At 43.7% G+C, this 25,812-nt stretch overlaps 1 protein-coding gene across 1 annotated transcript in view; it reads left to right on the top strand.

Annotated features, from left to right (window-relative positions):
• Positions 1 to 25,812, top strand: part of SLC9A5 (solute carrier family 9 member A5) — a 1,894,848-nt gene that overhangs the window by 1,379,661 nt on the left and 489,375 nt on the right. Inside the window, exon 12 of the mRNA XM_069604452.1 lies at positions 21,962 to 22,088. Coding sequence (XP_069460553.1) covers positions 21,962 to 22,088 — 127 coding nt within the window. The remainder of the gene's footprint in view (positions 1 to 21,961; positions 22,089 to 25,812) is intronic.

Raw genomic sequence — 25,812 nt, 5'->3', positions numbered from 1 at the left:
GGACAAGATGACCTATTTTGTGTGAACTATATGATGAATTTATAAGATCAGGAGCAATGTGTGATTCGATGAAGGAGCCACTGATTATTGTGATTCTGAAGCTTCATAAAGATCATAAGAAGTGTGAGAATTACAAGCCAATTTCATTGTTGAATGTTGACCTAAAAATATTTACTAAAATATGGTCTAATAGATTAAGGTCATGTATGAGAGATCTGATTGATGAGTTTCAGGTGGGTTTCATTCCAGGGCGGTTTGGATGCGACAATATAAGGACTGTATTGGTTTTTTTCGATGTTGAAAAGGCCTTTGACAGGGTCAATTGGAAATTTATGGAACATACGTTAAAGAAAATTGGTTTTGGACCAGTATTTATGAAGAAGATAGATTGTATACATCATGAGGTTAGGGCTCAGGTATTGGTTAATGGAGTGATTTTGAGAACATTTCCATTGTCGAAAGGCACACAACAAGGTTGCCCTTTGTCACCATTTTTGTTTAATTTGGCATTGGAGCCGCTTACTGCGTAAATTAGACAATGCGAAGTAATAAAGGGAATTGTTGGCAATGCTGAGGTCAAAATCTTGTTATATGCGGATGATATGCTGCTCTTGTTGTCAAACCCTGGGGTGTGTGGTAATAGATTAAAAGAAATGTTTGAGGAAGTAGGTAAAATATCAGGGCATAATGTAAATTGGTATAAAACAGAGATTTTTCCATTGTCTAGAACTTGTGATAGTAGAATTTTGCAATCTTGCAATTGTAGATGGTCACCGGGGGCGTTACATATCTGGGAATTTATTGGAGCATATTATTGGAGATTTGAATAAAATAATACAAAATAATCTAGATCAAGTAATCACAAAAATATTGTTATTAATAAAAAGATGTGGGAGATTAACATTGAAACTATGGGCAAAAAATTATGCAATCAAAATGGTTCTATTGCCTAAGTTGTATGTTATTCAATCGATTCCAATAGTGATCTATAAAAAGCAATTGTTAAAGATTGATAAGCTCTTTCAAACCTTTTTGTGGGGAATTGATAAAAAACCTTGTATTCCAAAATACATACTGTTACAAAATGTTGAAGAAGGTGGATTTGGATATCCAGACCTAATGAAATACTACAGAGCACTTCTAACTTAAAAAGAGTTTGTATTATTTTAGAGAAAAAAGTACTACAGAGCCGATCTGGCTGAGTATGGAAATAGTTTGTGCACCATATCAACTAGAAAATATATATAGTATGGGTAAATTGTCAGGTAAAAAGTTAAAGTTAAAACCAATAGTGGCAACCAGACATGCTATACAGTTATGGTTTAGGGAAAATGGACAGAGTTATGGCTTCAGCCCTGATGCTTCAATTTGGCATAATGAAACATTGCAAATTAATAATAGATGTCTGAGCTGGAAAAGTTGGATAAAAAGGGGAATTCTGAAGTTGAGTAATGTAATGGATGGCAACAGATTTTTGAGGAATGACAGGGTAAATATGATTTAGGACAAAGAGAAATGAATAGATATTTAATAGAGATTAGTAAATTATTAGTAGGGCGGGAATACAGTGTACAAACTTACATGCAATTCATGCCCATGGAAATGCGCCATGTTTTAGCATGGAATGCATTGAGAGAGGCTTGGTTGAATGATATTGACAGGGTTATTTCTGAAAAGGATTGCAAGGATATTTTAAGGGTGAGCATGAACATGGGAGCAGATATGAGTTTACGTTTAATCTGACAGAAAATTATACGAAGAACATACTGGACACCAGATGGGCCTCATTACGAACCGGGAGGTAAGTACCGGTCATTACCGGCATGGAGCAACTACCGTGGCCGTGCTGGCAATAGACCGCGAAAAGCGGCCTATTACGAGTACGCGGGCACGAGCTTTGCGCCATAACAGTAATGACCCCACTGCCATGCCGTAAAAGGGCGAAAAATTTCCCTTTCCGGCATCGTTCGAAGTGCAAATAGCTCCACCGGCATCCAAGCCATCGGCATTAGCGGCGACCGCTAATAGCGGTCACCTCTAATAGCGGTAATCGCTATTACCGGTCACCGCTCACCACTAATAAGCGGAACCGGAAGTAGCGTCATCGCACAGGAACGGGAAAGAGCACGGCGGCCATCTTTAAAAACACAATCCATTGCCATCCACCACAACCAGGAGCCATCTGACCCCCAGAACTCTACCACACCTCCACCCCTACCTGCTGCATGTCACCATGCCGAAAGCTGTTAAAAAAAGCACAGATCGCCTGCGCAAGGAGCACTTCTCCCGAGAGGAATTGACCATGCTGGTGGCGACGCTGCAGGAACATGCAGATGTTGTCTTCTCTGACATGTCCCGCCCTGCAGTGCAGCGCAAGAAACAGATATGGCCCGGAAAGTAAGTGCCGTTGGCACCACACCCCGCACTCCCAAAGATGTCCGTAAGCGCTAGGACGATCTGCGTTTACGCGTGCGGAGCATCCTCTCTGCCTTCTGCAACCTGGGGATGGCGACAGGCAGAGGTGCGGACTCCCCCCTCAAGTTGCAACTATGGGAGGAGAACTGCACCCCATATGTGTTTCAACTCAGACCCTTCCATGCATCACCCACCCAAAAGCCAAGCAACCCGTATGTCACTCCCACAATGTTAATCAACTGCCATTCCACATGAATGCAGCCACCCCAATGCATGCCTGATGCCTGTAGACCAATCACTAACCCTCTCCCTCTATTGGTCCCCCCACAGGCACGCATTCAGACAGCGGTGACGAGCACACTAGGGAGGATGATGCCACACCACAAAAGAAGGCCAGGGGCGTGGAGGGAGAACACCGCCCCTCAACTTCAAGAGGTAGAGGCCAACCTGCACCACTGCGGAAGGCCAAGAAAACCCCAGAGGCCACAGCACCAATGTGCACTACGGCCCCCACAACAGCACCCACACCAGCCACCAGCGCCCAGGAGCCAGTGGCAGAAGGCACTGCATCGGCTGACAGCAGCACAGTGGGTGAGACAGCTGCCACAGCAGCCATGTCGGATGATGAGGCAGATGTCCAGCTGCATGGCGCAACTACTGCCACAGGCCCCCTGCATTCACCACAACTCTCCCCATGCAGCTTGCACAACAGCAGCATGCACTGGCTGTCTCCTGGTCATTCATGGCCCGCAAATTCCAGCCCCACACCAACTGTGCATGAGGAACAAAGCATGTTGGAAACCCCTCACACATCCACCACAGTTCCAACCAGCAAAGAGGGGATCAGGGCTATTCAGAGCGCCAGGAGGAGGTGGCTGGGCTGTTCACACAGCATATATCGGAATGTGGCCGGGCAAGGGATGACATTAGGGAATGTGCTGCATCCCTGAAAACAGCAATCGAGACCACCTTGAAGGACATTTGCGCCGAATTGGCAGCAGTGCGGCAGGTCCTCTCCGAAATGGTGGCAGCAATGCAGGCCATGCGTCCACCACAGTTGCCAGACCAACCTGGGACATCTTTCAATTCAAGCTCAACCAGGACCAGCCCCGTGTGTAGGTCGGGCCGGAACCTGCGCAGGTCAGACAGGGGTGCACCTGGTGCTGGAAGAGGGGGAGGGCTGTAGGTACAGCCAGGCATACTGGTGCCATGTGGACTAATGGTGCACGGTACTGCACACCGTGTGTGGGGAAGTCAAGAGGGGTGGTGGAGGGGGGAGAGGATGCGTGGGGGAGTTGAGGGGGGAGGGGGGAGAGGATGTGTGGGGGAGTTGAGGGGGGAGGGGGGAGAGGGTGTGTGGGGGAGTTGAGGGAGAGGGGGAGAGGGTGTGTGTGGGAGTTGAGGGGGGAGAGGGTGTGTGGGGTGTGGAGGCCTTGTGCACTTTGTTATATTTCTTTAATACACCTTTTGGGAAATCATAATTCACATGTGCGGACATTGCTTATTATGTACATCTGCTTTATTGGTGAACAGTCTACAATGTCCATGTCCCTGACACACCCAGTGCCCTGAGTGCCACCCCGATGTCACACTCCCGTCCATGTGTGCTAGAAACATTGTTTGATCAGAGTCTGATGCATGGCACGTCCCTCCTGAGCATCGCTGCCTCCCTGACGTGCAGCCCCATCTCCACCCTGCTCATCCTCATCGTCAGGTGGTTGCAGTTTAGCGTCAGGGGGCAGAGGCACATTCCGTCTGATGCACATATTGTGTAGCATGACACATGCCATGACGATCTTGGCCACCTTCTTATGGCGGTACAGGAGTGCCCCACCAGACCTGCTGAGGCAGCGAAACCGTGCCTTCAAGAGGCGAAATGTCTGCTCACTCACCACACGGGTACGTGTATGCGCACGATTGTAGTCCTCCTCGTGCCTGTTCTGTGGGTTCCGGACTGGGGTAAGGAGCCACCTCTTCAAGGGATAGCCTGCATCACCTGCATGTGGGCAACAATGTATATGTGTAAGAAATCGCATCATATGGTGCCTGTGTCAATGACACCATAGCATGCATTTATTTCCTGATTGTAACCACATTTCCATGCATGAATGGAGACACACGATGTGTCTGCTATGTGTGTATTCCTCTTATGGACAGGTGTGCGTGCCATCATCTAGTGGGCGCATGGGGGTGCTGTTCCTTGTGAGTGCTCATGCACTGTGTTAGTCCACGCCGGTTGTTTCCATGATCTGGCTGATGTGCAGTCATTTGTATGCTTTCATCCTGTCACCGTTGATGTCAGCCTCATGATGATCTCACTATGCACAACAAATGGTGACATGCAGTTTTGTTGGACCTCTGTGTCAGTGTAGTGGTGTATTAATGTATTTGGCCCTCATGTGACTCCTTTGTATGCAGTAATGGGGGACAGTCCTTTCTGTTGATGCTGTATTTGGTGCTGTGTATTGGCCATACTAATTGCTTGTAGCTGCATTGTGTTGCGGGGGATACGGTCTTATTGAGTACAGTGCACATGTAGATGGGTATGGTATTGTTGTGACACTGCATCATTTACATGGTCGGGCTGCTTACATCTTGCATTATGTGGTCAGGTGTCAGGTCCGGTCTGGCCTGCTTTGGGGTATGAGCATGGTCCATTCTCTCAGGCACTCGCAGCCAGGTGAAGAATGCATCTCTTCCCCTCCCCCATCTCAGCCAGGTGAAGTATGCATCCCCCCCCCATCTCAGCCAGGTGAAGTATGCATCTCTCCCCCAATCACCTACCCACATCGCATTTCCATGAGCCTAACATGCAACTCACCGAGAAGCCAGGATCTCTGCCCTGCATGTCGCTCCATGTAGCGTGGTATCGTGGAGTTCCGCATGGCCATTGAATCATGGGTTGATCCGGGGAATCGGGCACAACAATGTGTGATGATCTTGTTTGAGTCACATACCATTTGCACGTTGATGGAGTGGTATAATTTACAGTTGCGGTACGCTATCTCCATGGCATGTGGGACAACCAATTCCACATGGGTGCAGTCGATGCCGCCAATGCAACCTGGGATGCCAGCCAGTGAATGGACACCAACTTTGGTGTTTGAGATCTCCTGGCCAATCCGTGGTAAGTAAATGTGGTCGTCTGTGGGCTTCAGGAGGGCATCAAGCACTTGGTTCAGCGTACGTGAGAATAAAGGTTGTGATATGCCATGCATGTGCCCCACTGTGTGCTGGTAGGTGCCTGTGGCCAGGAAGTGGAGCACAGACACTACCTTCAGTAGGGGTGGGATGGCGGTGCGTGTTTCAATCAGGCTGACAATGTCGTCATGGATCATGTCCACAATGGTGGTGATGGTGTCCTGGTCCAGACGGTACAGGGTATGGATCTGCTCAGGGGTTAGGTTGAATGAACTGGCTCTGATGCGAGGGATTGGGGGCTGCCTGCGTTGTGCCACTGGCTGCACTGGTGGGGCATGCTGGGCCTGCCTCACCCTCCTTAGCCTCCTGCGTCTCCTCTGTGCTGCCTGTTGTTGTTGTTGTTGCAGCAGTTCCACTGCAATCATGTCCTCCAGCCCCAGCATTGCTAGTAGTATTGGAATCATTTTGGTGTATGACTGGGTGTGGGAAGGGGTGTGGTGTGCTCCTTTTGTGCTGCCCAGTCTGTATTGCCTCCCCCTGTGCTGATTGTGTACACCTGTGGCAGTTGGGAACACTGCATATGGCCGTTTACGGGTGGTCCGCGATGCCGGTATTTGCTCCATGCCGGTAAGGTACTTTTCGGGCTTCAGTGGGGCGTTATTTGCATGTCCGCCTGACTTGTGATGTTCCCCTGTTTACGCCATGCCGGTATTTCTGGCATGAAGGGTCTCGTGCCCGCCCTCCTGCCGCTATTAGCGGCACCGTTAATTGTGGTGCCGCTAATAGCAGGTTAGCGTATCATAATCGTGTGGAGCGGTAAGCGATGCCGGTAATCCTTTACCGGCATCGTTATTCACTTACCGCCCGGGTCATAATGAGGCCCGATGAGTTATGCTGGATTTGTGGTAATGGTAGAGGTACTCTCTTACATTTACTGTGGAAATGCCCGAGAGTGCAAACATTTTGGAAAGATGTAATTGATAGACTTGATTTGATTTTTGGAATAAGCTTACAAAGATCAGCAGCAAACATAGTTTTGCTCTCACTAAAGACAGATGTGTGAGCACTAGAAAACATAGTTTCTGGATCGCCAGAGCCATAATGGTAGCGATTAAGCTAATCCTCATGATATGGAAGACAAGGAAAAAAACTAATGTTCAAGAGTGGTTGACGGAATTACAGATTTATCTAAATATGATAAAGTCTTGTTGAAAAATAAAGGTAAAGAGGAGGAGTACTTGGAGTTATGGGGACCGTTTGTGGCTCTTTATGATTGATGTAGATGTGTGAATGCAAAGAAATGGTAGGGTGATTTTAAGGGAAGTTAAGGTGACATTTTTGAACTATTTCTATTTTATTTTATTTTTTATTATTTTTTCTCTTCTTTTCTATTCATTCCCTTTTCTCTTCTCTTTCCTATTTATGTTGTCCTATGTGTTGTTTTGTGTGTGTAAGTGAGTTCATTTGGAGACGATGACTCTGATGTTTCACAATGGAATGGTTATTTTAATGGAATTTAAAATGTAAATTATGTAAGATGCTTTGAAACTTTGGATGTTATTGCATATTGCAGAATTTTGTTGAATCTATGTGAAACCGTTATAGTTAGCTGAAAATATAATAAAGAGATTTTAAAAGGGACATGCCTGACAATTACAATACTCTGTGGCCCTCTTCCTCATCTCAGTACTAGAGTGGTGAAATGATTTACTAGTGTTCACCACTCTTAGTTATTTGTACCTCATCCCAGCACCATAGTTGGTTGAATGATGGAAAATGTGGGGAGATGTGTTCGAGTAGCCTATGGAAGGCTGGGGGAGGGTTCGACTGGTCTTCATAAGGGAAAGGGGGGGTACCATGTCTCACCTGTGGATATCCTTTGCCAATCCCCAAGGACCCTCCACTCAGGTGATCCCCCCTCGCTTCTCCACCCCCAGGGTCAGGATCCAAAAGCAATGGCCTTTCCTTGGCCACCTGAGAAGAGGATCCAAGGGGAGTAGGTGTGAGGATACCCTCAGGTTTCTCACAAGACACATTAGCAATTTCAGGAGCCCCTAAGGAATTGATAGCTTATATAATTTCCACCATAACATATTTCTATTGATACTGTCAAAAGAATCGAAAGGGCAATACTGGCCATGTTAAAAGTTGACCTGTTTTTGCTGATTGCATATGATCTTAACAAATGCAATATCATTCCATCTAAAGAAGTCTCAAGCTTTCTATGAAAACCTATTTGGAATTTAGTACGAATGTTGCAGAGGGCGATGGTAAAGACTGTGCTTGCTCCCACGCTTCCAACTGTTTGAGTAATGATGTAGCAGAAATTCTATTTGAGCAGTCGAGGAGAGAAATTGGTCTATAGATTTTGGGTTGGTTCGGTCAACGTTTTTAAAGATATGTACCACTATGGCTGTGTGCCAGGAATACGGAATTTTTTGAGTTTCATAAAATGTTTAAGACTATTGCCCATTCCTCAGGATTGCTTTTAATTGCAAGGGGGGCTGTTTCATCTGGTCTTGAGGCACAAGAATTTCTCAACTTTTTAATGATGGTTTAGATGTCTTCTACATCGATGTGGCCAAACCAACTAGCAAGATCTTTCCAAATTAACCCCTTCTCTACATAATCATTTATTTCCACTGATAGATATGTTTGAAGTGTTCCACCCAAGTCTTACCATCTATTACAGAGATGTAACATTGTCGAAATTGTTGCTATGGTACTTATTCAAAGGTTCCCAACATCTTGCATAATTTTGCCTGTCGAATTTAAATAGATTTTGTTGATTGTCATTTAGATTCATTCTCCATTTATACTTTTTAACCCAATTTTTATGTTTGGAGAATTATTTTTTTTCGTCATGATAGGAAACCACATTATGAGGCAGGAGGCAGGCTATCTGTTTTAATCCTGCGCTTCTTTCCTTTTTCTTTTCAAGAACGCTGGAATCAAATGTGTGGTTATAATTTCCTTTGCCCAGGATATTGCCTTTATGAGGTAAATTGTGTAGAAGACCATCCAATGTTTTGCTAACCCCTCACGCGCTAAATAGTGCCAGTAGGTTATAGTTGTCACAACCTCTGAATAGAGATGTGAAAGAAACCAAGTGCCAATGCCATTTGACTCCATAACCATTATCATATTGGGCCAGATGCTTAGGCCGCACCATAGTTTGGCATTCAGGTACTTGTGGTTTTAAAGAAGTGACAGTAAATGCCTGGTCGCTCTTACTGCTAAAGGTAGAAATCACTGGGGTGAATAAGGGCAACATTGAATCTGATACAAAAATGTAGTCCAACTGAGATAAAGATTTCCCATTCCTTCATGTTGCCTGTTTCATTAATGACCCACCATTGTGCATGCTTATTTTGTATAAGTCCCAGTTGGTAACCAACCTACACCATTCTCTGCCTCTAAAGACCCTTGGATCATTTGAGATTTTGCTCTTTATATTTTTAAAAATCACATTCCTAGACCATATCTCATCACAACAGCAATTAAGATTGCCAGCGATTATTATTCAAGCATCCTTTCCATCTATTAGCCAACTGTCAGTAGCATCAGTCAGATTGTTCCGTAACTTTCTCAGGGACACGAACGAGGGAATCCAATAGATGTTGATAAGAAGACAATATTTATAGGAATAATGTATCCATAACCTTGTGCTTATGACTGAAAGAAACTTAGAATTGTTAGGCTGTGGGTTACAGTCCAAACCCCAACTTAGATAGATCAATAACTGTCAATAAGTCACCAGATGGTATTCCCTTGTCTTTGGCAGGAAGTGTGAAGACTTGATAGCCTTCCATTAATAATGTGTCCTTAAGCCAGGTTTATTGCAAAAAAATCAGGGTGTAGTCCTCAAAGAATCCATTAGTTCACTCACTTGCCAAAATGTCTGCGCCTCAGACAGTTCCAAGAGGTTTTTTAGAACATTATTGCTAAAGCTTGGTCACTTCCGAGCCTGTTGCTCCCTTAAAACCTGGCCTTGAACTTGTTGCCACTTGACAGTTTAGGGTGGTTGATAGCCATCCACAATCATTTGGTATGCCTGCTTTATGCAGGCTAGTGTTGGAGCATAAAACTCTTTGCCCACCTTCTTTATACATAAAACCATCTATGGGTAGATATGCCTGAAATGTTTAAATGGGAGAGCATTCTTTCCTGCTGACCTGTTTTTGTCTGGTGAATAAAGGTGTCAATTCTGATTGCAAGATAGGCCTCAAGATGTTGCCAAACCAAAGAGGCTACAGTTTTTGAGTAAACGTGCACAACAGATTATTGTAATTACTCAGTCCCAATATTCTTCGCCAAATACAGCCTTCGATCTTATTCGACCATACCATCCAGTGTCTATAAGAAGCCTCTAACTGTTATGGTCTTGATGGTCGTGCAGAGTATGAATACCTCCGTCCCCAAGTACCACACAGACAACACCAGAAATACTGCCTTTGCGGTCTTTGAGGCCACAGGTGTGGTAGTCCGTCGGGCCTGGATTCAGGAACAGCCAGAAGAACCCCTTGAACGCTGTAAGGCAATGGATTATGAGGTTATGCACAGAGCAGGAAGAATAAATACAAGAACACAGGTAACTTGACACTGCTTACCTATGTGTACTGAAAGGTTGCCCAGGTACATGAGGAAGGACTGGACCCCAGGGCAGGAGCTGGATGAGGTAAGGAGTATAGACAGGTAAACACCTAGCGTGGGGCCTGAGGCCAAGTTCCAAGATAAAGAGACGTGATCCGTAGAGTATCCAGGGACGATACCGTGGTCAGGCAACAAGAGGACCAAAGTTCGAACAGTAGAAGGGTGAGACAGAGCAATCCGTGGAGCAAAGCGTAGTCAGGCAACAGGAGGTCCAAAGTTCGAACAGTAGAAGGGTGAGGCAAAGCAATCCGTGGAACAAAGCGTAGTCAGGCAACAGGAGGTCCAAAGTTCGAACAGTAGGAGGGTGAGGCAAAGCAATCCGTGGAACAAAGCGTGGTCGAGGAAACAGGAGGTCCAAAGTTCATACAGTAGAAGGGTGAGGCAAAGCAATCCGTCGAACAAAGCGTGGTCGAGGAAACAAACCGTAAGTCAAACCGAAGAACTAAGCGTCACGTAATCCAGGAGGAAAACAGCTGTGAAGCAACGCTCCTTGTTTCCGGAAGCCTTTAACCAATGTCAGAGTCACGTGATGCGTGACACGGAAGCGTTGCTGCGTGATGGAAAATCACGTGATCCGTGACGCGCGGGTCTCCGTGGGCAGCGCCAGGCGCTATGACAAAACGGAATCCTCCAGTTTAGCTGCCAAGAACAGGAGGGGCGATAGACACCAGATCTGCCATGCTGCAATCTACCATGATGGGCGAGGGGATGCAAGGGAGCACGTGAGCCAGGGTGCGTGTGTGGGGTAGTGGGAGGGATGGAGGCCGAGGGCGGGGAAAGAGCACCTGTAGGGGATGCACTCGGTGCGGGAGACGTGACACTAACCCATACAAAAAGGCAGCAGCTAGTGTCTGCTTGTAGAAGGTTAGGATCCCACACAGGTTATATCCAGCGAAAAAAGCAGAGATAACTCCATCTGTAGAAAAGGCCTTAGCTCTCTTATTTGCGTGTAAGGGTCCTCTTTCCCCATTTTTGTTAGACTCAATCTCCTGGCCTAGGTATTTATAAGCGTCCACCCTTCTAATAACACTGATGCCACAGTGGATAGTGGTTTTGTTACATCTCTTTGTTTCAAAGGCCATACATTTTGTCTTATTAATGTTCAGTTTTACACCATTATTCTTAGCATAAGAGGAAACTGCTTTAGCGCTATTGCAGATGCCGATGTATGTGTTGTCAAATATGACAATGTCGTCTGCATAGCAGACCCACCCCATCTTTTATATGCCAATTCGTGGAAATGCATTCATGCCCTCAACAAATATTTCTCCAAAGTCTGCAAAAAATAGGTTGAAGAACATGGGGGCCAGAGAACATCCCTGTCTTACTTCGAAGCTAATTGGGATAGAGTCTGACATTAATCCCATGTTATTCAATATAACGTTAGTGGTGTTATTCTCATGCATAAGTCAAGTCTACAGATGTATAGCAGGTGTATGGGCATCCCCATCTGTTCACATTTTTCCCACATCTGCCTATTAACCATATCAAACGCAGAAGAGAAATCTACATATAAAATGTAGAGAGGTAGTTCCTTAGAGGTTTCTGACTGTTCCATAAGTGTATTAACCATGAGTATATTGTCAACCGTAGAATGGCCTTTTCGGAAGCCTGTTTGGGCTTTATTAAGAATGTTTTTACTAGATACCCAAGCATTCATTTCTTTAAAGACTAACATACAGAAAATCTTGCTAGGTACATCTGTAAGTGCCAGTAAACGGTAATTGCCAGCAAGATTTTGGTTTCCACTTTTAAAGATAGGTATCGTTATTGAGGTTTTCCAGGAGTTAGGAATGACTCCAGACCTCAGAATTCTTTGATACATAGTCATTAAAATATCTGCCCAGATGTCAATGTTCTGCTTCATAACTGCATTACATAGCTGATCAGGGCCTGGCGCCATAGACGTATTAAGCTGTTTTATAATGTCAACAATATCCCCACGCAAGATCTCATAGTTTGTTATAGTTTTTTTTTTCCAGTGGTACAAAGTCCCCTTTGAATTTTTCCTCAAGATATGCAGACCAGGTATGTTTGTCTATACAACACAGTTATTACTGATTTTCATTATCGTTAAATGCTCTATTGTTTGCCCACAATCTTTTTGTATCACCAGACAGCAATATTTTAACCATAGATTGGCAGCTTACATTTTCTCTTGATTTCTAATGACTATAGAGCCAAATTCTATACTTATTCTTTATTTTTCTTTTCAACAGAAGAAATGAGGTCGCATTAATACTGGTTTGCTCCCCAACTTTTATAGCTTTTCTCATCTTTTTCTTCTCTTCATTTATAATTTTGTCAGAAGGGACAGTATATTGTTTCTTCCCAGATAGCGGTGTTAGTTTACCTCCCACAGCCATCATATTATGCATGTTACTCTTAAGCCACTCACTGATTTCATCTGCCATCATATTGGTAAAAGTTTTGTTAGAGTTGCACTTACACCACAATCTTGCTTTTGTAAGCTTTCTATCTGACCACCCTAGTCGATTTCTTTTACTTAATAATGTCACTACCCCAATATTATAGATTTTTAACGGTTCTATGGTATTTATCGCAAGGATACATGATATAATAGAGTGATCACTATAGGAAGTCGCTTGAACACCAACCTGGTTCATTATATCAAAGAGATGACTTCTAAGGTAGATGTAGTCAATGATCGAGGAATTAGTACCATTTGACAAAGTAGCTTCAGCCCTACGATTCATCTTCCCATAATCACTGGTCATAAACAATTCAACTTCAGATGAATTTTCAACTTTCAGATTTAATGACACCATCATTGCTGGTTCTACCATCTCCCTCATTATCATTCAATTCATATAAATGGGGCATTTAAGTCCCCTCCCAAAACAACATTAACATCACCTTCTTTTGAATGCATCTCAGTCAGACAATAAAATATATTCAATTGTATAACCAGTGTAAGATCATGTCCAGGAGGGTCATAAATGTTCACAAGTACGATCTTAAAACCAGCTATATTAATCTCAGCAATAAGCATATTGTCATTAATATCTATGCCAACATATTCGGAGGACGTTATACCATTTCGACTCAGAATAGCGAATCCACCACATGGTCTGCCCTTCATACCCTGACTTGCTTTCCTGAAATTAGTTGTATACCCATCAAAAGCAGGAGATGCGGGACAAGCACCCCCATCCTTCACCCATGCCCTCCTAACGGTCATCCCAAAAGAAGGTAGAGATCCAAAGTATTGCGCATCATATCGCCCCATATCTCTCCTCAACATAGATGCCAAAATCTGTGCGAGAGTAATAGCGGCCAGACTAGAAACACATCTACCCAAATTGATACACACAGATCAAGTCGTCTTTGTAATGGGATGGCAGGGAGCAGATACGATGAGGTAAACACTACATTTGATACACGAGGCACAAAAGGGTAGTGATGACCCAACCCTCCTGTCTCTTGATGCCGAAAAGGCTTTCGACAGGGTGGACTGGGAGTTCCTGGAGAAAGTTTTAACCTGGATAGGCCTTGGCCCTAAACTCTCCCACGCTATTAAGGCTGTATACTCCACCCCCAAGACCTCTGTGGCCGTGAACGGTGGCTACTCAAGATGGTTCGCATTGGAAAGAGGAACCAGGCAGGGCTGCCCACTATCAGCCATACTATTCGTACTGTCCCTTGAACCACTTGCGCAGAAACTAAGGCTCGATAAAAGGGTGGAAGGAATTAAAGTGGGAGACCAGGAATACAAACTAGGCCTATATGCAGATGACATTGTCCTGCACACAATCAACCCCCTGAGCTCGATACCAGCAGCCATGGAAATAATTGAGAAGTATGGTCAACTGGCAGGCCTGAAAATTAACACGGGGAAGTCGGTCCTTCTACTGATCGACAAGAGCAGGGACCTAGATGTAGAAAGATTTGCATCTCTAGGGATGAAGGTCAGTCTCACCACTCTGCGGTATTTGGCCGTCAATGTGACCCAAGACCTGGGCGGCCTCTTTGAAGCCAATTTCCCCCCGATACTACACACGATCCAGAAAGATATTGAGCGGTGGACAAGACTCACCATTTCCTGAATGGGTCGCCTCAATACCGTTAAAATGGTGATCCTCCCAAAGCTACTCTACCTATTCCAGATGCTCCCTATCCAAATACCCCAAAACTTCTTCACAACCACCAAAAAAATCCTACACACCTTCCTGTGGCAAAATAGAAAACCCAGGGTTCCCCTGGCCCTACTTCACCTGCGTAAGGATGATGGTGGGGTGGGCCTCCCAGACATAGAGCTTTATTACAAAGTTGCCCAACTCTGAGTGCTAATCCCGCACTTCAGACAACAGAAAGAACCCCGATGGATAAGACTAGATAATTACCACCTTTGACCTTTTATTGTAGGAGAATGGTTATGGGTACCGGGACCCCAATTACAAAACAGTATTAAAAACCACCCCATCCTTGGGACTATATGGGCGATATGGAAACCAAACAAAGGAATGAAAGGAGTCACGACATGGCCCTCCCCCCTAACACACCTATGGGTGCCAGGCGTCAGGGATGATATCCCTGATCCAGGCAGCTTCGAATCATGGTACGAGGCTGGGCTTGAAAGGACAGGGCAACTATGGAGAAATGATGCATTCATCACCATCCATGAGCTAGAAGATGCCCTAGGCATAGGCCCACTCTCAGTCTTTCTGTATCTGCGGTTGAAAGGCGTGATGACCCGAGAGGTTTGGAAGGAGGCCTTACAGAGAGACCTCACCCCGTTCGAAAGAATTTTAGACCTGTACGTGGGTTCCAGGGGCCTCATTAGCACAATGTACACAGCACTAATTGGTACTAACGCAACCCCCTCAACCACCCTGAAATGCAAATGGGAAAAAGACCTTGGAAGAAATCTCCCACCAAAGACATGGCTCAAGATATGCAGAAGGACCTCAAAGTCATCTATCTCCTGTCAGTACAAACTGCATGGGATCAAGCTACTGTATAGATGGCAGTACGACCTGATGAGACTAGCCAGGATGTATCAAGATATAAGCCCACTCTGCTGGCGGGGGTGCGGCCAGAAAGCAGACTACTGGCACATGTGGTGGGGCTGCAGGGCAGTCCAAGCATATTGGGACGAGGTACTCAGCTGGATTAAAAAGCTTGATGGGGAGGGAGAAGCAACTACCTAAAATTATACATGGACTCTTGCTGGCGGCCAGGGCCTGCCTCACTTCCGTCTGGAAAAGAGCAAGTTTACCGACAAAATCTGAGTGGATAAATGCCTCCCGCAATATCTATACTATGGACAGGCTGACAGCTGCCATTCACGGTGATCGCACCTCCATTTATACCGAATGGTCTGAGTTCCGAGCCAAGTACAGTAACTGAAGTTAAGTGTGCACCACGACATAGCCAAAGTACTAACCTGTTAATCTACCATTAATGCTTTTTTGATCCTAAAAAAATCCAGATGTGGTATTAATGTCTGCACCAGCGAATTAGCCAATGATCTCCTCCCATGCTCCAAGTTCAGTAAGGAGATCACCAGCTGCCTCAAGGGTTGCGGGGTGGGGGGTAAATTTTGGATTGGAGTTATGTTATTTTGAACTGAACGCATTGCACCTAAAACTGTGTTATGTTGTATGTAACAGGAAATGCTTTTCCCATGTTGAAAATCAATAAAACCAATTTTCAAAAAAAAGCAGGAGATGTAAGGAGCCATGTTTCTTGCATAAAGATGATACCATTAGTCCTCAGCAAATCAAAGGAACCATTTTCACGGAATAGATGGCTGTGACCCCGTATATTACATGAAATTATGCTAAGTTTAGTTCATCCTTGCTTATTTACTAAGGGCAAAAAGGAGCACAGCCACTCCCAATGTGACTTGGTAACTTCATCTGTTTCCGAGTGATTTCTCTGATTACAGCCCATCACTTGTCTCTCAGTTTTTGGCCCTTGAGGTTTAGACTGTATTTTAAGTGCCTCAGTAGAATCTAGTTCATAGCCATATTTCTTAAGTTTTAACACTTCTTATAAGTGACACAACAGCCCCTGAATAACAGTGGATTTCAGTTCTCCTGTTCGGTCTTGGATCAACAAACTTAAAGTCACTGCTTTTCACCACGCGCAGCATAATTTGAGAGTGTAGGATCTGGAGCAGTAAACTTCTATTTATTGGTTTAGATTGTCTCTTCCACCCTACAGATATAGTGAAGAGTTTTTTAAGCAATTGAGCTGCTTTAGCGCTACCTTTAACCGTGCTTATCGGGTCCACTACAGTTTTTAATTCACCAGGGCCCGTTTTACTTTTCAGATGGCTCTGTTTCGGGGATTCAATTGACTCTATAATGCTATCATTTACGTTAGCGCTCTGATCACAATCATTTGAGCTAGTACTGGTGTCCAGAGCTTCATTAGATGTTTTAGAGGGCTTATCTTGAGGAATCACACCTCCCACTAGCCAAGAAGTTAAATAACCTGATCTCAAAGCCATTTTTTTCACCTTTCTGGCCTGTCTCTTTCTTGCTCTTTTAGAGGGAATGACCTTTAGAGAGGTAGCAGCTGGTTTATCACTAGTAGGCATAGGGAGTACTTCCAGCGATTTATTAGTTGGAGCCTTTCCCTTTTGGTCCATAATCTCTTTTCTTTTCCTACGTTTTTCCCTCTTGGATAATCTACAGTTATCGACATCCGTGGAATCATCACCAGCCGAAATCTCCACTACTGTAGATTTGAGATTATCTCCATTGTTTACACTCTGTATAGCAGGGGTGATAGTGTCTGGTACCGGTAGTTTATTCTTAGAGACCTCGATCCCTTTCCTCTTAGCACTCAGCTTGCTGAGTAGCAAAGTATTTTTTTCAACAAGGCATAGTATATTGTGACAGAGTTTCAAGAGTATCTTCATAGCAAAACCACTAGCAGTATTATGTGCTTCCACATCTTTCCATTTTATTTTACATACACAGTTTCCCTCCAACCCTTCAGCAGATATATCAGATTGCTCCTTGCTTCCCATGCCTAGCTCAGATTCCGATGACCTATCAGCCAATCGACTAAGCCGCGGGGTGCAGGACAATCTATCAGGGTTGGGTTGGGCATTCACTAGTAGACGGTAAGACAGGAAGTTCATTTACATGTGCTAGTGTATCGGGGGCAGCATTCAGCTCTATTACAACAGTTTTATGCGTATTTGCAGGATCAACTCGTTCCATGCTTGCTATTTGTCCCTCTAAGCTATAGCAAAGGTTTAGCAACGAGTTGTTATCAAACTCTGGCAGTATAGTCAATGTATCGAGAGGAATTTCATCCACATCAGCTTTTTCTTCATGTATCATAGCCGCTGTGGTCTGCCCCACAAAGAAATCAGTTATTTTAATTTCTTTGAGTTACTGTTTGGGTACTTGCATCGCCCCTGATTTTAGCCTCATTGCCATTAGCAGTTCTATTTTTCTTGTTGGTCTGCAGTTAATGCGTAGTTTCATATTTACAGAGTTCAGCTCTGCAGTATCAAGTATAATGAATAGGTATATGTATGTGGCAGGGATAACAGCAGTCCACACGTCAACTCTCTCGGCGGCTCAAGGAGACTGGCTCGGCAGTCACTGCCTCGAGAGTATGGTATCATGGGAAGACAAGCACTTATTTACTGTTTATTCCTTCACCAACAGTCAGTTATCTCCTGTGACGCCCTCCGTTGTAGAAATGGGCTAAGCCACGGAGCCCTCAAGCGACTCAAAGAGAGATTGCTCAGCAGTCATTGCTCAAAGGTAGTAAACGATGCAAGTTATTTCACAACAACTCTTACCGGCCGTATTCCCAAGGGAAGTTGTTAATAAGCCGGCAGTCCTTCTCGACTCTCAGGACTCCAAAGGACCACAAAGAACCACTTATACTCCCACTTCCACTCTGCGCGCGCTCTGCGCTAGGAATGGAGTTACATGGGGAAAGCAGCCAAGTCCAGTCACAGGCCCCTCCTCATGCAAGTATGGTAATAGAAAAAACACTTGCAATTTCCATCCCAGCAAACACAAAGAACCACTTATACTCCGATTTCCACTCCGCCTCATTACCCTAGAAGAAGCTGAAGCTCTGGCTTGCATCACATTTTTAAATGAAAAATATTTAGAAATCGTGTCATGCGTTATCCAGTGGATGCTGTGTATCCTGGCACTGTTTTTGTACTTTTTGTTTTTCTGTGTGTTTTGTACAGCATTCAAACACACGAGTTGTTCATGCTCTAAACAAATGACAAATATATACAAATGTACTTTAGAGAAATCAGATACATGAGTCTTCTCTCTTTGGAAGATGTCTGTCCTGGAAAAATTGGTTGGCCATAAAATTGCATATCATTTCTGGTCTAAATTTGTGGAAAGGCTTTAACATCGTACCTCTGGGCTCAAGCTTATGATTTAGACTTAGGCCTCTGAAGTACATTTTTAATAGTGTTTTGATTCTGTGTAGTAAAGTATTGTATGACGTGACTTGTTATGGTTTGTTTTTCACTTGTTCTTGTTTGTATACACTTGGGCCTGCATGCCAAGTCTGTGCAGCTCTGATGTCTTATGTTATTCTATGCCCTTGCTATTTTAAAAATAATAAACTACAAACAGACTTCCATCTGGGGATGTTTGCTCCTCCTTTCATCAATGAGAATACAATCGCTGTGAACAGAAGAGAGCCATTCTTTAATACTAATTGGTGCAAATAATCCAGGCTTCATGGGTGCTCAGCATTATCAAGGAGAGTTCATCTATTGCTCTGGGCCAGTCCCTCTAACTCTTTCCATTGATATCGGAGAAGGTTTCCAATGTGATAGTGCTTATCCCAGAAACCCAAAAGGTTTGGGGAATTTTCTATTCCTTTCTAGTTTCTTGGTAGAATGTAAGACTACACTCTCGGCTGGTTTCTTACCTTGGAAACATTCCATATGGTAATATGTAAACAGGCTTCATGGGTGTTTTATAAAGATCACTGGATGGACTCTGAGGATCCCGTGGGCCCATATTTCCTTACCCATTTCTGGCAGCTGGAAATCACTACCTATGCGTATGTCCAACCTGTGGATGTTCATGAGATTCTTTTTTGTGTTAGCAGCATTTTTATTGACAAGGCATTTGACTTTATTTGCCTTTAGATGACTGGTTGATTCGGCGATCGTCCTCAAGTTAGGCCCTGCACAGTCTTCAAAAGGTGTGGAATATCTTAGCATACTTGATTTTTAGTCAATCAACTAAAATCGGTTCTGGTCCTGAAGGAGAACATTTGATTTATTCAAGTAGTTTTGCATTGCAGGAAGGGAAGGTGTTTTCCTATTCTGGGCATTGTCATTTGTTCAGTATGCTGCAGTTCATTTGACGAACAATTTATGAACCGTGCTTGTTAGTTTCAGAGATTTCTGTGCCTTCTGAATTCAGGATGTGCTTCTATCAAAATGAAAAAAGTGACCCTACCAGCGGCATGTAGCTTGGAACTGCGACCAGGAATCAGAGCCCCATTCCTAAATAAAACTCCTTATCAGGTTCAGTCTATCCAGTGGTGGTATCAAGACCATAACCTTCTAAAAGTATATGTTTTACATCTACCTTTTCATCCAATTTAAGTCATGGCAGGCACACCAGAGTACAAATGGAGAGCCACAGCTAAGAACTGTAAGTATTATCTGCCCACTTCAGAACAAGTGCCATCACAGGAGGATTCCAGAGCTCAATGCAATTTCGTAACCCTACAATCTGTTCTTCCTCTGATTCAAGGAGATGCGTTTGTCCTCAAATTCATTACAACACCAGTGTTCTAGTGGAACAAGCAAGCAGGCACCTAACCTCACCCTTTCTGCAGTTTTACAATAGATATCTGGTATTTGAAGCTCTAGAATCATCTTTTGAATGTGTCAGTACATTTGGAAGTCATGTGCAGAGTCCTACTGAACTCTCCATGCACGCTCCATCAATCTCTGCATGAATGGACACCCAATCCCATGGTAAGACATCTTATTTTCAACCACTAGCTTTGCCCTCAACTAGACCTTATTACCACTCAGTATGTTCAATGGCTTCCATGTTTGTACCACTTAGGTCTCAACCAATAGTGCAGTAAAATAAACTAACTGTAAATTGACCAGAATGTGTTCTTGGCAATATGACAAGAAAATGCACTCTTTCTTGCAACTCTGGACATTGTTTTGTAGTGTGTAAGAATGTTTGATTATTGTAAACTGTATCTGTTTCGTTGCTGTTACCGTCCTCAGTACTATAGAAGACAACCTTTTAATAACAAATGAGACAATGATGCCATATTTATATTGCTTACTTAATATTTCTCCTACCACCAGTGATCACCCAACTCAGTGAAATTTAAACGAAACGTCTCTTGAAAGCAGATATGGAACAAAGCATTTGAGCATGTGGCTTCCTGTCATATGAATATTTTATCTTTGAATACTGCTTTCTTGGTAGCTAACACTTCATCTCTGCAGATATTTGAGCTTCAAACTCTTACTTACAAATAGATTTACATTTTTCTTCCTCTGGATAATGGTTAAGCTCCAAAGTACTTTTTTATTTTTATCTTAACTAGGAAATTGTTCTTCTGGTTTTCCAACCTGGACCTCATGCTTCTTCAGCTGGAGTCACACTAGTTAGTTGAACAGTTTCTTGGGCTTTGAAATGTTATCTTGATAGATAGCGTTAAGATCTTCTGATCATGTAGTTACTTTACTCATGGTGGTTTTGCACCTGGCAAGAAAGCAGCTAAAGCTCCTCTTGGTAGAAGGTTTGCATCCTGTATTACTCATTCCTACAAGCTTCGAGGACACAATGATCTGTAGAGAATACATGCCCATTTCATCAGAGCAAACATAGCATCCATGTTGCTTTAGAGACATTATTCTATTTTTTAAATTAGTTGGGCATCCACACAGGACAACTGTCACGATTTTATAAGCAGTACTGTTTCAGAGCGTCTTTAAAAAAAGATACATCTTTTGGCCAGTAAGTAATGGGCAACATGGTTGGCATATACAGCCGCCTTATTCAGTTGCTTTTCGGCTTTATAGTATGGTTACCAATCAGTTGCGAAGGAGGGAGGTAAAAAAATCCATAGTAATAAAACAGAGTAATAGAACATTGTCTTGATTGTGATTTTGGTACTCTCACTGTACACTTGCCAGTAGGCATGTTAAAATAGGCCTTTGCTCCAACTGTAATAATATAGTGGTATAAACAAATATGGTTAAGGTTTTAGTTAGTGATGCACATATATTTTGGGGCATTATCAAGGTTGTTGTGTCGAGGTCCCTGTTGCTTTTAAATATAACACTGTTCTTTTCATGTCTTTTTGGCCCCAACTGCCATGCAGACTTTCGAGAGCAAGCTGTTACATGAAAGACAGAAAAGAAAAGACGAAGAGTACTGTAACCGCCACAATGTTACATTTTAAAGCATACTTCTGCAGGAGAAATAGCTGTGCTCCTCTTCTCTAATAGAGGGCATTCTTCTACATGTGACCCACATTTCATTGAAGTAGGATGCTAGTCTTAAATGGCATCACTTTCACAGTAGTTGGTTTTTCGTTTTATATTTAGGTTCAAACAATGAGCATATGTTATTGAACAGGAAAGATATGTTCCTTCATTGTTTGTGCAGTCGTGTTTCATTTGCAATCATTGCGTCAAGCTTTCTAGTATTTGCCACAATATGTTGCTTTATGAATGTGTTAGCTGTTAACTAACATTTTAACCAATGGTAATGATTTCTCTTAATTACAGGAGGGAAAATGGAAGCAAAACATGTTTAGATCTTCAAGCAATAGATACAGTTCGCAGTGGAAGGCATCGGGAAGCTGCAGTAATGCATCATGTGTTATGTGGTAGCCTTTACAAACCACGCAGAAGGGTAAGTGTGTAATAAAGGAGTCATTGATGGACAGTTGAGTGGATCTGTTGAACGTTTCAATTCTACACATTGATGATGTTGGCATTGTCTGAGCTAGTACATTTTGCAAGGTGATTTTTCTGTAAGGTTGAAGACTGCTAAAAGTGTGTTCATGCACTCTTAACAGTACTTTAAGCAGTGATTAATTTCTTTGAGTCTGTTCAGCATTAATAAGGCTAACCTTTTAAATCAATACAAGAATTTGAAAATGTAATCATGATTCAGAAATCACTTTTCTGATATGTAGAGGCATGCTAATTAATGAGTGGAATAATAAGGTATACAGTGCTGCTAACTTTCTCCTCCTCAATTTACTGTAGAATGTAGGCACCCCATTGTGTCCAGCGTCTTCAGATAATCACATTACCCTATATTGTTTTTCAGTCCATATTCAGTAAGTGCTCATATTTGAGAAAACAACATCATTAGTTCTCTTAAATTCAAAACCACTCAAGCCTTGCCCCAACTCTGATACAAATATCTTTGTTCAATCGTATGACGAATTCCTATTTTGTCCGGAGGTACATGGGGAGAAAAGCCTTCTATGTGTTATGCCAAAACTTGTGCCACAACTCAGCTCAGCTGTCTTTCGATCATAAAGGTAAAATAAGTCATCTTGAAACCTCCTTCATCTCTCTAATAGTAGCATGGGCTGAGAAACGTTTACACTCTACAATTTAGTCTTTAATCCAGTAGACAAAGTACTTTCAAGTGGTTTAACCTGTGGGTCAATGCTCTAAGCTTGGTCAAAGGTCTGAATATGTCTCATTTTGGAGAAGGTGGTGGTTCAGACCGGTGTCTCAAAGTTCAATAGGTGACTGGACTAGGTTCAGATTGGTTGGTCTGTTTGACAGTGCAGTCAGTTCATTGGTTCAGGTGGCAAGTTGCTGCACGTAATTCTGGCATGAATAAGACTTGAGGACAACTTGATGTATCAAAACTAGCTCAAAGTCCTTAGGTTGTCTGCTAAGCAACAGCAGGTACTAGAGGTGCTTATAGAGTACTGGGGGTCCACTTACAAGAACCACAAAGAGCTGGAGCTTTATTCTGCACCACTCCCACGACTAAAGTATGCTGCAGCATCTAAAGGCACAACGTCTCTCCTCCGAGTCTATGGGAGAACTGCTCTCAGGTCCTCAGTGCAGGCAAGCTCTAAAGGGGAGGGTCTCTTTTTCTCTTTCTTTCTCTCTTTTTCTCTCTCTCCTGAGATTAGCTGTCTGCTCCCCTATGCAATTGTCAGCAGTTTCAACAGTTAATCGACAGAATGGGTGGTCCTACTTATTTTACAAGTAGATCCTGGCAAGGGATGGGTGGTATCCAAGCCTCCTGCCGGGTCCAATGGGCAGGGGGGTTCTGGAATTCCTAGAGAATCATCTACCCTTTTTGGCAGCAATTTCCAGAACCAGTGTTCACAGTAAAGTCACTGCATGGCAGTCTATGCATGCGAGAATCTAAAATGGCAGAAAGGATATTCCTGGACAGATCTTCCATGTTGCCTTATCTTCCTGCATGTCTTGCCTCCCTCAAAACAGTGACTCTGCCTTCAATTGACTTACCTTGCCCTGTTCACCCCACTTTGTAAATAGACTCTGAGGGCTTGTTGTGGGTTCAATTAACCCATGAAGGTCTTCTGCCTTACATCTGGTCAGTTGTGAACGTGTGCATTGGGCATCACTAAGGATTTCTTGGCTGGCCTTTAAATATACTGTATCTTTCCTGTGAAGAAATGCTATCCAACAAATGCAGGGCAAATTTACATTTACCTGGCATCTAATTTGGAGGGTCCTATTCTTCTGCTACTAGGTGAGAGAATATTGCACTATCATTGAGTTTTGGGCCTTTGTTGTGTTCGCACACAGGCACAATGGGAGGCAACCCAAACTAAGCAGACCAGGAAGGGGATCGACTAGCAGAGGAGAGTGGGGAGGAAGCACAAGGTTACAAATGAGGAAATAGTAAGACGAAACAGTTGAATAAAGAAAGGTTCTGATCCTTTTCTAAGACTGCCTTGTTTTCATCATCTAGGCAGACCATCTGAGTTTTTACATGGGCCTTATGAATTTAAATAAAACCCCATGGCTACCCAGTGAATTCACTCCTACCCCCTTTTTTGCACATGTTTGGCGGAGGCATGGTCTTGGGATGGCGTAGGCCCTTAGAACTTTCTCCGGTACCCTGTTATGGGTGCTTCTTCCTTCTAGCATGTTTCCCAACTCCATAGGGAATGTGGTCTCTGGGAAAACACATCAGAACCTGTGATTTCATCACACTGCCTAACCCTGTAGTACTATACTTACATATGGTAACTCTGTGCCTTTGTTTCATTATAAGCACTCCATTGCTATCCAGCCAGCTAGGTTTGTGTTATAGGAATCCCATATGTACATACCGTGTCGTAGTCCCCTGGACGTATATGATTGGTTCATCAATGGGGGTCGGGTTCTTGCGCAAGCTGCTTGATGCTGGACCTGATGCGGCATGGTGAGTATCGCCTGGCCAACCCGACCCTCCCCTTTAAGGAACACTAGTATGAGCCCCATAGAGAATCCATACATTACCAGCCCAGGAATAAATGCATCAGAAACCATCAATATTCTTTGCTACCAGTATTGTATTGAATGATTGGTCACAATGAGTATGAAAAGAGAACCTGTGAGCGAGAGAGATCTTCTGCTCACATTGTCATCTCCTAAGCCCTGGTGGGAGAACAATGAATCATATGCATAGAACTGTGTGGGCAAGGGAGATGCTGCAGAGCTGCTGAGGTTCAACACAGGCAAGCAGCGCCACGCAGTGACACCCACAGAGTGCACATCCACAATGGCAGTTCCCTTTTATAATACAAGGAGTTGCTGCAGATCTGCAACACTTAAGACCATGGAACCACACAGCTGGGAAGGGTAAAATGGCAGTCCTGCTCAGCCTAAAGGGCTGATCCCTCCCATTTTCATGCATGTGAAAGCGCTACCACTGTTAACTGGCTTTTCACCGACCTGCAAAGAGTATAAAGAAATTAATGTTGATTGAGAACAGTATGGATGTTTAGACTCAGCAGGAGAGGGTTTGGAGCAGGCTGGACAAGCGAAAAAGGAGATGAATGAGGTGGAGCAGATGACAGGAGAGACATGATGGGGAGGTGCTAACAGGAGGATTGTCAAAAGGAGGTGGAAGTGAACATCAGGAAGAGTGTCGAGGGGGATACGAGTTGTCTGAAGAAGGTGAACATCATCAGGAGGGTGATCTATGAAGGAGAATAAGCAGGTTGCTGAGGACAAGAGGGACCCAGAAAGTTGTGAGGAAACTAGAAAAGTGAGTGGTTGGAAGGCAAACCTGAAGTCACTTTGGGGTGTGCGTGGAAAGGGAGTAGGAACAAGACAGCGGTGTAGCATCGAGGAGGTGCTGGTGAAGCAAAGAGTTGAAGAGAAAGAAACAAGAGGATTAGGCATCCCTCAGAACAAGTTATTGAGAAAAGTGATAGTGAGTAGGTGGGCTTGAGAGCCAGGTTCTATGTCCTAGAGAGACAGCCACTAGAACTCCCAAGACTAACTCTTTCTTTGGCAAGACTCTGGCCTGGTATGTATTAAAGCCTGGTTTAGATCTTTCTTCCTCCAGAGACCCAGCTGGCAGCTTTCTCCTGGACCTGGGATGACAGGAAGTTGTCTTCCCCACCATACGCAAGCTACAA

The sequence above is a fragment of the Ambystoma mexicanum genome, chromosome 1p, assembly GCF_040938575.1.
Source record: "Ambystoma mexicanum isolate Mex_15411 chromosome 1p, UKY_AmexF1_1, whole genome shotgun sequence".
In the NCBI taxonomy this organism is placed as follows: Eukaryota; Metazoa; Chordata; class Amphibia; order Caudata; family Ambystomatidae; genus Ambystoma; species Ambystoma mexicanum.
The sequence above is the reverse complement of the archived record's forward strand: the minus strand, read 5'-3'. Positions and strand labels throughout refer to the sequence as shown.